This window comes from Cricetulus griseus, chromosome 6, assembly GCF_003668045.3.
Source record: "Cricetulus griseus strain 17A/GY chromosome 6, alternate assembly CriGri-PICRH-1.0, whole genome shotgun sequence".
Lineage (NCBI taxonomy): Eukaryota > Metazoa > Chordata > Mammalia > Rodentia > Cricetidae > Cricetulus > Cricetulus griseus.
This window is the reverse complement of record NC_048599.1, coordinates 28,744,548-28,760,352: the sequence shown is the minus strand read 5'-3', so window position 1 is coordinate 28,760,352 and position 15,805 is coordinate 28,744,548. Positions and strand designations below refer to the sequence as shown.

Here is a 15,805-nt window from a genome sequence, read left to right as displayed (position 1 = left end):
GAACCCCACCATTTGCTCTCCTGTCACCTGCAGTAGCAGTCAGTTCCCACTTCTGCATCCTGGTGACTTTACCAAAGCTGCTCAGCCTGACCCCTTTCTCCAGGCCTTGCCACCTACCTCCTTGACCCCCACCACCCCAGTAGGCCACCCTTCCAACCACTCCCCAGTTACTGCCTGGCCCCTGACCTGCTGCTGCTCCCGGCACCCTGCCTCCTCCAGCTTCTGCATCAACAGCTGGATGGCAACACGATTTTCCTCCTTCTGAGTGTGGAGGGCAGAAGTGTCCCCTTCCAGCTGAAGGATCCTGCAGTTAAGCTGTGACAATTCCTCCTTGTACCTTTGAGCCTACAGAAAAAAAGAGTTAAAACATATTAAAAAAAAAAAAAACTGCTTTTAAACAGCGGCTCAATTCAGATCATTCCAGAGTTTCTTAATTAGGGGGACCTTTCTCCCTGTGGTTATCTGGCAACTCTGAAGCTGGGCAAATGGGCAGAGGCTGTACCATTCACAGAAAGCAGGGGGTGATCTGGCCTTAGTGGCCAGCAGAGCTGAGAACTAGAAACCCCGCCCAGTTCTGTAAGACAAGAGACAACCCAGGCCACCAGAGGCCATTATGTACTACAGCCACCACCCTTCTGATGCCTTCTGGTCTTTATTATTCTCAGGTCTGCAAGTCAAACAGGTAACATAGGACCAAACAGCACAGAGATCAGAGAAAGCAGCCAACAGATACAGACTAAGGGCAGCCTGTGAAATAACAGTCTCTTCCAAAAGCCAGTGTCATGGGAGAAAGCAAATATTCTGAGTCAACAGAGCTAATGTGTCACTGCAGAAGGCCACACTTCCATATCTGTCCCCAGTCAAGGGGGTCCTTGACTGCCATGTGACTGGACATGTGCAGAATGAGAGAGCCACCCTGTGCTTCCATGAGTCGCCATGGGACCCATGGAGAGAAATATCCAGCTGATCCTATTTGATACTGACCTTTGGTACCTCTGCCTAGGACACTCTCCAGAACCTGGCCCCAGAGAAGCACCATGCCCACAGACATGCACGTCAGGAATGCTAGCTATTGGTCACCTCAGCTCTCCAGTCTTCTCACTACATCTCTCATGGTACTGATCAAAGCACATCACCAGAGATGTGCCAGGCTTATTCTCTAACCCCTTCACTCTGCAAACAAGACAATGTGGCTGGCTTATTTAAAAAAAAAAAAAAAAAAAAAAAAAAGAGGTCTGAAAGTTACAGGGCAATTTTTGGATCACTGAAGCGATGTGAGTATGGCCTGGCCTAGTACAGTTAAGTCTTTTCAGCATTACAACAATATTGCATTTAGTAAAAGATGCACTTGATGGGGAGACACCTGCTGAAGCATTTAAGAGCAGAGCATCATGATATGACTCAGAAACACAGATACAGCATTAATGAGAAACTGTGGCTGCACAGAGAAACCCCCAAACTCGCCAGGGAATGGTGATGTGTGACAAAAGACAACCCCAAAGGCCACACTTGGTATAGTTCCATGTTGGGGAATATTATTTTCGGGTGTGTGATTCGTTGCCTGTCTAAAACACCTGATGGTCCTAATAAAGAGCTGAATGGCCAATCACCAGGCAGGAGCAAGGACAGGCGGGGGGGGGGGGGGCTGGCAGGCAGAGAGGACAAACAGAAGGAGAAATGAGGAAAACGAGAGCAAGAGAAGAAGGCCATCAGCCACCCACGGAGTAAAAGTAAGATTTACAAAATATAAGAACAAGAAAAGCTCAGAGGCAAAAAGTAGATGGGATAATATAAGTTAAGGAAAGTTGGCAAGAAACAAGCCCAGCTAAGGCTGGACATTCATAAGTAATAATAAGCTTCTGGGTGTGATTTATTTGGGAGCTGAGTGGTGGGCCCCCCCAAAAAGAGCCAAAAGAGTAAAAACAACACATAACAGTTCCATTTACACTTTGAAATGACCTTTCTGGAGGGGAGGGAAGACTGGGGTTGCCATGTGGGAAAGTTGGCATGGCAACTAAATGGTAACAGGGATTCCCTAATAGAAACACCAATCACAGGTCTGCAAAGAATATAGGAGTCTACCCAGCTGATACAATTATGCAGGATCCAATGCATGAGCAATGAGGACAGGTATGGAAACTAGGGATATAAATATGCTCTAAGAATCTGTCAATATCATACGTTGGCTATGTTAAGGGCTGAGGCATGTCCTCCCCAAAATACAAATCTTGAACTCCTAGACATAGTACCCTGAGTGTTGACTAGACTTGGAGAGAAGCACTTTATTTTTACTTTTTAATTTTTTACAATGAGGCCCTTCTGGGAGAGAGGGTGGGCCCGGCAGGGGAGACAGAGTTGCCCCAGATGTTGGAGGGGTGCCTCGTCCAGCCCCACTGAGAGAAGCACTTTAAAGAATAACTGAGGTGACACTGGAGTCCATGTGAGAGGTGAGAACACAAATACCCCCGGAGAGACTACCATGTGGAGACTGAAGGAGGCTGGATGGCACACATAACTGCTAACAGTTGGGATAGCTGCCAACCTACGGAGGGGCCTTTGGGTCTTCACCAGAGACCTGGCTGCAACTGGATCTCATTGGGAAAAAAATTCTCTATTCCCCTTTCACTAGAGAGAAATTACTTGGAGACACTAAGAAAGGGAGCTGGCACTCATGCCAGTCAGTACCCAACCTGTGTGCCGAGCTCTTCCAGGTCAAAGCAGGCCTGTTCCTTGTCTCTCTTTAAAACCTCAATTTCCTGCCTGTTGAAGAAGCAGATTAAAAACATCACTTCATAGCCTGGGCTCAGCCAGTCCCCAGCTCCGACTCACTGACTTGAAGATGCCGGTAGTAAAGCTGGAGAAAAGCACAGTGGGCCATCGCCAGGCTGTGCGAACTTCTGCTCCCCTCCAGACACTGGCAGCCCAGCCCTCAAGTGCTATGTGGAACATTTCTGCAGGGTTGACACATGCCATGTTCTGAACTGTGGTGGGAGGCCAGTCAAGTGGCAGCTTGTACACACAATAGACCTCTGTGTGAGCTCCAAGGCTACAGGAATCTAGGGGCTGCTGGAGTCCCCAAGCCTGCACATCTGCTCACAGTTCCCCACTGTCCTGCCCCTCCTAAGTTCACTCCTCAGTACCAACAGGCTGCAGTACGCAGGGCTAGGGAACCGTGAGGCCCACCTTACCTCTGTGTTTCATTTCTGCTCACTGAAGTTTCTAGTTCCAGTTGAATCCTCCCCAGGTCACTTTTCAACACAAAGTTTTCTTCAGAAAGCCTCTGAAACTTAGTCCTGTGGTCAAAGTTGAAGAAGCCAGTTGAGGCCTGGAAGGGGAAAGCTGGACACAGCCTCACAGGCAGCTCCTAGCAGGGAGTGCTGAAAACTGTGCAGGCTGCATCCCCTCTCTGGAGGACACAAGCACAAGGTATTCCCTGTCTCCAGGGCAGCAAGCTCTGGTGTGTGCTCCCCAAAGGCCGGGCCCTTTGAACCACACCCACAACTCCTGCATGCACTTGGCACCCGGACTCTGCCAACACCTAGAGCCTGTGAAGAGCCAAGTCACATGTAGTGTATGCTATCTTCACAGAGGCCATACTCCAAGGGCCCCAAACCAAACCAAAAACTGGAGGCTGACCTGAAGCCATGAGTAAGCTATTGCTATGAGCAAGCAGCATGCCTCACAAAGCTGGGCTGGCCCAGAGCATCGTATCTGTTTTAGCATCACAACCTGCAGGGCAGAGAAGCTACCCTGTGGGCACCCCCACAGCTGGGGCATAGAAGGGAGCCCAGGCCATCATCCCAGGTGAGCGGTGTCCCACTTCTCTGCAAAGGCAAAACAGAAAAGCACCCTCTACCGAGGCTCTCAAGATTCCTTTAATCTCAGAAGAAAGGAAATGTGATAGGTAGGGTTTTAGTTGGGGGGTGGTAGGGAAGGACAGGAGGGAGAAGGGAACTGGGATTGTCATGTAAATCAATCTTGTTTCTAATTCAAATAAAAAATCTTAAAAAAAAAAAGATTCCTTTAATCTCAAGTAAATATGAACACACAGAGACTAAGGGACATGTGAAAAGGCCACCAGGAATGACTGCAGAAACAACAAACTGATCCATAATGGGATCCCCCAGGAACTTAAGACACTAGAATTATCCAAAGTCAGGGTGCTGAGGACAATACTGCAGACCACTCAGACACCTGCTTAGGAAGCAAAGGTGTGGAGAAACAGCTAGAGACATAGCATAAGTGAAGAGCCTTTGGGAACAATGTGGGTAGTTCTGGAGGGTGCTGGGCTTCTAGCCCATCAAAAATGTCTGGGGTTTGTTTTGTTCTCGGCTTTAAAGAATTAAGGGAGAAATACATTTCAGTATCTATCTATCTATCTATCTATCTATCTATCTATCTATCTATCTAATGTTTTTCAAGACAAGGTTTCTCTGTGTAGCCCTGGCTGTCCTGGAACTCATTCCATAGACCATGCTGGCCTCAAATTTAGAGATCCGCCTGCCTCTGCCTCCCAAGCACTGGGATTAAAGGTGTGCAAGCTACCATCGCCCAATTTCAATTTTATTAAGAAAATTCTTTTTTACTATCTAGGCTGGCACCCTTCTCCCTCTCCTTCTTCTCCCCCATCTCTTTCTCTTCCAATAATTCTGCATAGGAGAACGTCAGGTAATAAAAATGACAAATGGGACTGGAGACATGGCTCAGTGGCCTGCTGTGTGCCAGTGGGCCAGACCCCCTGTGATGACCTACAGTCTGCCTCTGTAGACAGGAGCAGTGTGCTGAACCGGGGGCTGATGGGGCTAAAGGAAAGCATATATGGGCCACCCTCATGTCTCCCCCTCCCGAACCATGAATTCACAGGGGCTGGGCTCCAGCAGCTCAGACTCCTTTCATTTCCACAAAGAGAGCTTCTCAGGTGGAGCAGACTGGCCCTGCAGCTGAACCCAGGTCCCTTTCCCTTTGGTGTTCTCCTTTTTCTGACCACTCTCCTCCACTCAGCAAGTTCTTTCAGCTCTTACAGGGCAAGCAATATGCTCAAAGTGCACATTAATGCTCTCGACGAGGCTCTTACTCTTAACTTGTGTGCTTACAGCAATGCCAGCAGCATGCTGGGTAACACTGCACACCTTTCCTGCTCAGCCATGCTAACATGTATGGGCTATTCCTTTTTGAGCAGTACCTTGAATATCTATCTATAGTATTGCCCTTCTCATAGATTCTTATATATGTGGTCAAAGGAACAACTGCATGTTTGCTAAAGGCCTAGAGGACATCTACTGGTGCCTCTCCTCTTCCCACTGGGTTTTTATTTTGGAGAATCTTGGAAGATGGTGTTTCCTGCTGAAAGGAAGCCATGTTTGCTTTCTTACACTGTGGAAATGGTCCTGTCATCCAAATGTGACCACACACAATCCTGTGACACACTGAATGTCACCATCCTGAGCTTCCTGTATTGACCTATAGTCTGTCTGTACAGGAGCAGATACCTCATCAATGTGCTGAATGAGGGCTATTGGGAGTAAAGAAAGGCATATATGGTACACCACCATGTGCCTGCAAACTTCTCCACTACCAGAGAAGGAGCCAGAAGGCTCTGGTAGCCATGGCCTATAGCTTAGGTAAGCCTTTCCATCTGTAACAGAATTGGTACCCATCCACATCTCATCTTCTGATCATCTGGCCAACAGACTAAAATCCCAGCCTCCTTCCCACGGAGGGTATTCCAACAAGATCAGCTACAGCAATATGTCCAGCTCTATAGCCATGAGTCCCCCGAACCCCCAACAGTGCTCAGGACAGCCCAAGCACTGCAGCCCAGGGGTCCATCCCCCAGAAGGCCTCACTGGTTGCTGCCCACCAACAAGCATAACAATCTGTTGACTCACTTTCATCACAGAGTCTGGCACCAAGGCCTACTGCAGTCCCATAGCTCTGCTTCTCTTAAACTCAGAGGGAAGCAGGTTCACAGATGACCCACAAGTTACATGAAGCCTCCCAAACATAGTCCTCATGAGGTGAGAGGTGGGGACACCAGAGCCAGCTGAGCTGTCTCAGAAAGGTCTACCCTTCCTCTCTTGGCCCACTTGCTGGCACCCAGGGATCAGGGAAGCCAGGAGCCAGGGATGGGCTTGTGATTTCTGCACAAGTAATAGGAATTACACAGCCACATTGGCAGTCAAGCCAAATTGGGGGGACTATACAGTGGTCACAAGGGACAAGTCTGAGGGGCTCGTATGCATTTAATGACTCAGAGTGACCAACCTGTAATTCTCTCTGGTATCCGCTTCTTTTTCAAGAGCGCGGACAACGTCTTCTAGCTGTAGAAGTTTGGTCTTCACGTCGTTCATCTCACGCTCTGACATCACTAATGGCACTTTGGCCTCTGTCTCCCCCGGAGCGGCAAGGTGCTTGAACTTGGCCTCTTGTGAATCTGAGAGCTCCGAGCAGGGCGGTGAGGGCCTCATCCTGGAAGTTTCTTCCCTGTACTGGAGCCAAGTCTCTTGGACGCCCTCAGCATTCCCAGTTGGCCTCTCTGAAGCCTGTCCCTGAACCCCAACAGGAGCTGGCTTCCTGTCCAAAGCAGCTGGGCCCAACCATGGTTCCGACATCTGGGGCTGAGTGGGCAAGGGCAGCTTCTGGCCCTGGCCTATTAGGGCCCTGGCAGGAGGCTCTGGCTCCTTTGGGACAGCTCCCTCCTCAGCACTGAGTGGACACTGATGATTGTCTCTGACACCCAGGCTCTCCAAGGACCTTCTGGGCACTAGGGTAGGGGGTGGGCTTGGCATGGCAACTATACTACAAGGCTGGCCAGGAAGATCAGTCCCCTTAGCTCTCCCTTGGCCAGGACATTCTTCTGCTGGTGCCCTGGTCCTTCCATCAGGGCTGACAGCTTGCTGGGCAGGTGGCTGCTGCCTGCTGTCTGGACCCAGGGTCATGGAGCTGGGTATCCTCTCCTGCTGGTCACTCACCACAGTGGTTCCATTCTTCAGGAGAGCACGCAGTTCATCTGCCTCCTGGACAAGTCCCTCCACCTGCTCCCTGTAGGTTTGTTCCAGCTTCTCCTTCTCCAGGGTGAATGACCTGCAGATCCGAGCCTGCTCTTCACTCATCACAGCCTGCAGCTTCAACTGCTGCCTCCGACAGTGTGCCAGGACCTCCTGTTCCCTCTCCTCCCTCCACCCCTTCTCCAGGTCAAGCTGAGCAGCCAGGTCCTTTACTCGCTGCAGGTGTGTCTGCAGCAGCTGGTCCTTCTCACACTGATGCTGCAGGGACAGACTCTCGCAGCAGGCAGCGTGCTGGGCTTCCAGCCATGACAACTTCTGGTTCAGCTCTTCTTCTGCCTCTCTCCTGCAGAAACATAGTCATACACTGTGGGTCCTGCCAGCTGAGTCCCAGGCCCTTCCACTCATGGGAGAAAGGGCCATCCCACCCTAAGCACCATTGCCTCCTTCCTTTCTGTAGCCTCCTTTGTGTCAGGATGCCCCGTTTCTCCCAGGGAGTCCGCTGTGGAGTCCACAGAAGGCAGCACAGAATCATTCACCATATCTGACAGCTTGAAGATAATAAAGGGTTACTATCAGGTAGAATTATTAAAATTCCTGTCCTTGGCCACACTGCAAGTGCTTAGTCAAGTGTGGCTGGAGGCCTTGCACTGAGATCCTGGGCAGCGCTGGTCCCACTGAGCGCTCCTGGGCAGCACCGGTCTCAGATGGTAGTGAGACAGGTAAAATTGACCCATACTCAAAAATGCCCTTGAAAACCCTAGAAGCAGTTTGGCCTGGTGTCTCATGAGCCCGGAGAGAGTGGAGAGGATGTGGGAGTGAGGTAAGGGCTAGATCGAAAAACCCGGTGTAGTGAGGCATGCTGTATACTTTGGCCTGGCACATCCTGGGTGTTGCAAGAAAAAGGGCTCCCGAGCCCAGGCCTTCAGGCCCCAAAGCAGCTTTGTTCCAGTCATTTAACACAATCCTCATGTTGAAGAGGACACAGCGTAGGGTTTGGAGAGAGCACATGACTTGAAGATGACTGCTTCTGCCATTAAAGACTGCAGCAGTCAGTTCCCTGAGATCTCCAATGGCCCCAAGTGTCTCTGCTGCTGTCACCCCCAAGGGAGGGAGAGGGGGCTCTGATTCTCTCCCCTTCACATCCTATGTTTTCTGGCTACTCTCAATCCTCTCCCACCAAGTAGAGAGCCCACTTCAAAGGAACTGATGCCATGACAGCCACTTGAGCTGCAGCTTTCAACATGACAGGAATGCAACCCTTCATTGTCAACATACGGACCCAACCAGCCTCAAGATAACATCCAACTGAACCATCTGCTCAGTCTAGCCAGCGGGAGGCTCTGGCTCCCAACATGAGGGTGGCCAGGCCAGGAAGCAGGATGGGCCATTTTCTTTGTGGGGGTGACAACCTCCACTGGCTATGTGTCCCTAGTAACTAAGTACTGACTCTACCAAGTTGGCCTTAAGGAATAGAGGGCAGGTGACATTTCTCAAGTAACTGGCACAATGAAATGCACCACATTCAGGTTTTCCAGGTGATCCTTTCCTTCCTTGGTACAAATATTTTAGCTTTCCAAGACTTTTCTCACTAACCCAAATAAACTGTCTATTTAGAGGGGCTTCTGGATTTTTCTTCCTCTACTGTTGTGATGGCTAATATTGGTTGTCAACTTTGCTACATTTGGAATCAACTAAAACTGAAGCAACTGGGTACATGTGTGAGGGATTTACTTGATTGGATCATTTCGGGAGAGAAGGCCCACCCTAAATCTGGGCCACAGCTTCTGGTGGCAGCCCACATAAAAGGACATGGAAGAAGGAAGTTTTTGCTTTTTGCCTGCTTGCCCTCACACTCACTGGCAAAGTTACCCACCCTGTTGCTGAGGCATTCCTTCACTGGTATTAGACCCTACTTCTTCAGGGTTCCACCACAGACCAGCTGAGGTATTCAGCCTCATGGACTGAACTACTGGAATGTTGGCCTTTCTGCTGAGAGAAAGCCATTGTTGGACTAGCCAAACCACAGCCTGTAAGCCACTCTAATAAATCCACTTTTAATCTCTCTCTCTTCCTGTCTTTCTCTCTTTGTATGTGTGTGTGTGCTTTACCCTTCCATCACTTTGGTTCCTTTAGAGAACCCTGACTAATACACCTACCCTCTGGACTCCTTAATATTTATTTAGTGATGGGGAATACATTATCTTGCTACCAGGCCTGTGAGAAGGAGGAAAAAAAAAAAAAAACAGTCCAAACACCACACAGCAAACTGCTCCATGACCCAAGGTGGATTGAAAGTGAAGTCCTTACATAAAAATGTGTTCTCTGGGCCCTTGTCAGAAGGAAACTTGCCTGTAACCAGGCACTGGATCCTGACCAGTTTACATAAGCCTATGGTCAAGTTTTGGTTCTTGGTGAGCAACCCTGAACAAAAACCCATCCCAAACCTTATCTGCTGCAGCTGGTCCTGGTGTCGCAGATGCATCTCTACTTCTAGCCGCTGGGCCAGAGTGCACAGTGCCTGTGCACAGCAGTGAGCCAGGCTGGCTGGTGCAGGCTCAGGGATTCGTGCTGCATCCTGCAGCTGCTCCTTTAGGCCCAGGATGACCTCCTGTGACTTGGCATACAGGGCCTCTAGATCTGCCTTCTGGCCCTCCAGCATGCTGACCTCAAGCTGGAATGCCTGCTCCATCTCCTTTTTATCTTTCTCAAAGTTTCTCTTCATGACCTCAATTTCCTTTTCATAGTAATTTACCTAAAGAAAGATGTGCAGTGCTAATTAGAAAGTTCTAGCAACAACCTGACAAGCAGCGTAACACATGAACAGGAGGGTATCGGGCGGGATGCTGAAAAGAGCTGATGGCCCAGACCGGACCAGGTCCCAGAAAAGGGGTGACAGGATAGTGATACCAAAGTATGCAGTGTGCCTATGCACCCCTTCACAGTAACTCTGAGGTACATCCAGGGGGTGAGCTCAGGAGGCTTGGGATCAAGACTGGCCAAGCACCTGGCAAATACCATAAGCTAAAGGGTGTGATAGCAAAGGAGCCTTCACAAAACCAGTGGGGTAGCACTCCACAGCCTGGAAGCCCCGGGGGAAGGGAATAATCCAAATATACAGGCAAAGCCATGTGAAACACTTCCAGCATATCTACCAGGGGACACAGGGATCCAATAGAAGAGCAGAATGACCTGTGTTGCTAAGCAGTCTGAGGCACTGGATGCATGGCTTTGCAGCCTGAGGTCCCAAATCCCCTGACCTTGGTTTCCAGCTGCATCCTGAGTTCTTGGTAATGCTCCTTCATCTGCTCCACCATGATCTCTGTCTCCAAACTCACTGGAGTAGAGTCACCCACGAACAGATTGCCTGTAAAGAGGAGGACACTCTATGACATGTCAAGGATGGCTCCAGTGCCTTCTTGACCCTTGCGCGTGTAACATGTGAGCGCAGGTCTGGCAAGACAGTCTCTGTCCTCCGCCTGCACTGTATAAAGAACATGGGGCTGGTAGTAAGGGTCACTCTGCCCTCTAGGTGCACCGTGGTTGAGGACTCTGGGGACAGAAGGAAAGGTCACACTGTTTTGCAAACTGACACAACAAAGAACTCAGGGGTTCAAGTCTTTTTCAAAAAGGATTTATCTATATATTATGAGTATGTGTGTTTTGCATACATGTCTATGTACCTTGTGTGTGCAGTGCCCATGGAGGCCGGAGATCAATGTCAGGGACTCTGGATCATGACTTACAGATGGTTGTGGGCTACCGTGTGATTGCTAGGAACTGAACCCAGGTGCTCTTAACCTCCAAACGATCTCTCCAGCAAGGTTCAAGTCTCCACCATATCATTGGTTACTAAGAGAGAAGCAGGAGGCTCCCTCTAAATTCACCAGGCCCTTTAACTCTGAAAGGAGCTTGGCAGATGGTGTATTCACTGCATTTGAAATCTGGCTCCTGATGATGCCAGGAGAACAGAGCAAGTGAGAAGAGAAGGCAGAATGGTGACAGCTCCACAACCTCCCTACTGTGTAGAGCTTCATGCCCAAGTCTCCATTCTTGAACATGTTCAAATGCATGCACCAGCTCACATACTCAGTCTTTGTCTTGTGTGTCCTTGGTGACTCTGTGTGATGTGTTTTTATATCACACACTGACATGGTTCAGCATTGGAATTCCTTGTGTGTGAAGGCTCTGGTGGGTGCAGAGGGAAATGTGAATAGCTCCACAGTGGTCTATCCCCACACTCCTGACCAGGGCCACATGCTCTGTGCAACTCAGGTTCCTGAGACACCAGAGGGGCAACCACCATGTTTTACTATCTGGCTAGGCTGGGTTTCTAGCTGAACAGCACAGGTGACCACATCCCGTACCTTCTTCCTCTATCCTAGCCCCCATAGGGTGTGCCAAGGCCACTCTCTACTTCTTATGGAGATTCCCCAGGGATTCTGGCAGCCATTCATGCCCCACACAGGTAATGTCTTTAAGTTCCTCTTAGAGGACACAAGAATATCTCTTTGGGGTATATTTTTTTTTCTGTTTTCCAACATAAATAGATATTGGGCACATGGAGACTCATGAGCTCTCTGGATTGGAGAACAATGCTGAGGTGCATGGATTGCCACAATGGAACTGCGTAGGGGTCGTCAGGACGGTTGGACCCATGGGCAGCACAGAGATAGGGGCCATGGGTGTCCCATGATGCTGCTGAAGGAAGCAGAGCTGGACTGACTACATGGTGACAGCCTGGTACAACCACTGGGAGGGCAGAGACCAGCAAAGTACACACTGTCTTCCACAAGGATTGTGACACCTCCTTAACATGCCCCGGCCTCTAGAAAAAACCAAGAACACTTTAACATGGGCCCGTGTCTTGACCCACTGCCCAAGAGCAGGAGGAGATCCTCTAGTGTGGTTTCAACTGAACCAGCAGCCAGGACTCCCTCCCCCTATTAGCCACCTTGCTATTTGACCCTCCATGCCAGTGACCTTCCAAATCTAGTACTATCATAAGGTTGCCTGTGATCTCATAGGATCCCTCATGGAAACAGGCCCCTAGCACAAACCTGTATCCTCCAGGGTCAGGTAATTATAACTTCTGTGATTTCTACAATCTTCCACTCTCTCATCTCTGGCCACTGTAGTGCCAAGTTAAAGTGCAGCCTTGTGGTCAGATCCCAGAACTCCACTCTCAACTTACCCTCAGCACTGAGCTCCTACCTGCGGGGCCACGTCCAGGGAGCCGCCTTCTATGGGTGCCTGGGGTCCCTGAGGGGCTCTGTCGACTCCTGGGAAGCCGCATCCGCAGGCCTTCTAGCTCTGTTTGCAATTCATCATTGCGGTCCTGTAGGTCCTGTGTAGGCAAAGCCAGATAACTGCTCCAGCTGCTGCAGCCACTCGGACTTAGGAGGCCAAACCCAAGGCTAGCCCCATCCACAGTGAGTGTCCACTACAGGCTAGACACACAGGCAGGTACAGATTCTGGGCTTCCAGCATGGAACACTAAACCTGGATTTGAGATTACTACCTAAAGGTCCTAGCAGAACTTCGAAAACCATTTCTTGACTTTCTTGTGCCTGTGTGTGTGTGTGTGTGTGTGTGTGTGTGTGGTTTTTCGAGACAGGGTTTTTCTGTGTAACAGGCCTAGCTGTCCTGGAAGTAACTCTGTAGACCAGGGTGGCCTCAAACTCAGAGATCCACCTGCCTCTGCCTACCGAGTACTGGGATTAAAGGTGTGCACCACCAATGCTGTACAACTTTTGCATGCTTACATCACTGGATGTATAAAAGTGGTTCAAGGGGGGAAATGTTGAGGCTGTGAAGAAAACAGGAAAATTCTCAACAGGTGCTACTTACCACCAGAATGGTGGCATGGCACATGCATGGGATCAACATCTTGGAACATGTCGGATATGTGTTTGCTCTCCTCTCAGCTGAGGTGGAACTGTTAGGCCATTTGTTTTAGATTAAATGCTACAGAGCTGTGATGCACTTAGCAGAGAGAAAGAATAACATCTGGGAAGTGGAAGCCTGATGGGTAGAGGCTGCTGGGCAACAGGAAACTGAACTGGGAGAGACACCCTTTGGTGAGGATGAAGAGTCTGCCTTTGTGACAAGCACCACCTTGCTGGCACTTTAATGACGTATGTCTGGGTGAGCAGGCTCAGACACTTGTTTGTCAAAAGGAAAGGAAAAGAAGCTTTTAGCACACTTCCCTGGGAGGCCTTGGATCCTGCACAATCTTGGGATGTATGACAACAATCAGTCCTGACTATAGGCTCACATCTCCAGTTCTGGGACTGCTCCAACCAGAGGGCCCTAAAAGCAAGGCCACATGTTTTCCCAGGACATTCTTTTACTCAACTTGTAGGATACTCCAACTAGTGGAAACTCAAGATACATCACAGGAAGAGGAACCGAGGACACATTTAAAACAGTAGCAGTTCCATTTCTGAATTTGTTTTCTGTCTAATACTTTACAGCCTTCTGCAATGTGGGAATCAATTTTCATGTCATGTAAAAACTATTTTGTAGCTCTCAGTGTCATAACAATGCCTATAATGGTATCCCCAGAAAGAGTTACAGATTTTCAGTATGAACAGACTCAGAGCAAAGCCTTACAGTCAATGGAACTGTAAAGAGTCAGATGCAACTACAACCAGCTGTCTGCTTCAGCCACATCCTTCAGTAACATATTCAAGTAGCTATATAAATTATCATTCATCATATTTTTATTATTGTAGTATAAACAAACATGAGAAAGATAAATGGCTGAATGATAAACTCTCCTGACCTCCTTAGCTTTCCTGTCTCTGTCAGTGGTGGTTATTATTGAGTGGGTTTGTTTTATTTTGGCTTTGCAGGCCAGACCCAGTACTAAGGCATGCTATGTATGGCGGTCCTCTAACGAACTATAACCTCATGTAGCTTTAAGTGCCCATTAACCGAGCACCTACACTACTCAATCCTTGGTCACTTGGCAACGTTGCCTATGAAGGGTTTGTCTATGAAGGTGATTTCTAAGACTATGCAAAATTCTAGTCATGACATGCTTCTCATTTCCTAATACTGAACAGCAGCTACTGTTTTACTCTCCTTGATGCTTATGATATAAAGGAGCAAACAGGCCTGTGGGCTCTTATGATCTTGTTGTTTGTTTTTGAGACAGGTCTTGCAACATTGCCCAGGCTGCCCCATATTTTTGTTGTGTTTTTTTTTATTGGGGGGGAGGGGATTGTTTTTTTGGAGACAAGGTCTCAGGTAGCTCAAGTGCACTTCTAACTGGCTATGTAGTCAAAGATGAATGACCCTGAACTCCTACTATGCCTGCCTCTACCTCCCAAGCACTGGGATTATAAGCATGTGTTTGGCTTAAGACTGAACTTTAGCTCCTGGGTGCAAGCAATCTTCCTGCATCAGCTGAGCTAGTACACTACTGTACATCCAGGTTCAAGGGCAGGAGTTTTTAACCACACACTCTCTCTTTGTAAATAACGTTTCTAGTAAGTTTTACATAAGTTAACTTTTGGTAAATTAAGCCGAACCAAAAGCTGACTAATAAGGACTTGTGATAGGTAACTTTATAAATCAAAGATCTTTTCTGTATCATTAGTAATAGACCGTGTCAACTCTGATTTTCCTTTCTGTTCTTCTTACACTGAAATTTCTTTAAGAAGATTCATCCTGGGAGTACAGCAGGGACACCTTCTGTCCTGGGATTTGACTAGTCACTGAGATATCTGTTGCACAACTAAGCAATGCCCATGCATGGTTGAGCTCAGCCTGAACAAAAAGTTCTTGCTGGAAAAGGTGCTCCTGCCATCACTTGTGGGCCACCCTACACATGTAGACCAAGGAGGGGAGAGAAATGAGGCCTCACATGGCCTCCGGGGCCAGAGCCAGGGAGTTCTGAGAACCCATAACGCTGGCCCTGTGTAGGTGGTCCTCCCTTCCTGTCACTGCTGCAGGGCAGGCTGTAGGAGCAGGACTCAGGGATGCTCAAGATGGCCAAGCAGACTCAGAAAGGCACCCACCCTGCACTTGAGCTCATATTCTTTCAGGATGGCTGTGAACTTCTCTTCTTGGGCCAAGAGTTCCACATTCTGAGGTTCTAGCTGAAAGTGAGAAATATATATACATCAGCATATCAGGGTTCCTGGGAAGACAAGCAGTGGTGCCCTGACTAGGACCCACCACCCACAGGCACTGCTCTGAAAACCTAGAATAGCAAAAAACGCTCACCTTGTCCTTCAACACAAACTGGAGGTCACTCTGCAGACGCAGGACCAGCTTCTCTGAATCTGAAAGCTTTTCCACAACTTCTATGATCTCCTTCTGTAATCGGCTGTTTTCCTAGGAGACAGGTGCGTATGGACAGGGTACAGGATACAGAGAAAGACAATGACAAGTGCCCGTGTCACTTCTTTATATGCTGGAGGCTTGTTCCCAGCAGCATTTCTTAGGCATGTGGGTGCCTGCTGCCTCTGCAACAAGGAGGCCACGTATGCTGGCGGAACCCACAATTTCCTATGACACATCCAATAACTCTAAGGTGATTGCTTTCCTTTGCCACCTTCTTACCCGCCCCCACTCTCATGTGCAGAAAGCTCAAGTGTGACACAAGAATGGCCTGGTAATGCACCATTTTTTGAGCCGTTTTTAAAATGATGGGTTTGAAGTTGTGTCAATATGGCTCAGAGGTCTAGCACATCAGGAGTGGTTGTCTGTAGACAAGGACTGTGCTGAGAAGGGTCAAGACAGTGCCATCACACTTAGGGAGATGTCAGTTACATCCAGATACTCCTACA

The 15,805-nt window shown here is 48.8% G+C and overlaps 1 protein-coding gene across 3 annotated transcripts in view; it reads right to left on the bottom strand.

Moving 5' to 3' along the window:
• Ninl (ninein like) overlaps positions 1-15,805 on the bottom strand; it is a 78,451-nt gene that overhangs the window by 5,252 nt on the left and 57,394 nt on the right. For all 3 annotated transcript variants that reach the window (XM_027421554.2, XM_027421553.2, XM_035446118.1), the window contains 9 exons: positions 15,240-15,350; positions 15,032-15,112; positions 12,219-12,351; positions 10,265-10,371; positions 9,452-9,759; positions 6,265-7,350; positions 3,189-3,293; positions 2,691-2,760; positions 187-345 (listed from right to left, as the gene is read on the bottom strand). In XM_027421554.2, the coding sequence (XP_027277355.1) occupies positions 187-345; positions 2,691-2,760; positions 3,189-3,293; positions 6,265-7,350; positions 9,452-9,759; positions 10,265-10,371; positions 12,219-12,351; positions 15,032-15,112; positions 15,240-15,350 (2,160 nt within the window). The remainder of the gene's footprint in view (positions 1-186; positions 346-2,690; positions 2,761-3,188; positions 3,294-6,264; positions 7,351-9,451; positions 9,760-10,264; positions 10,372-12,218; positions 12,352-15,031; positions 15,113-15,239; positions 15,351-15,805) is intronic.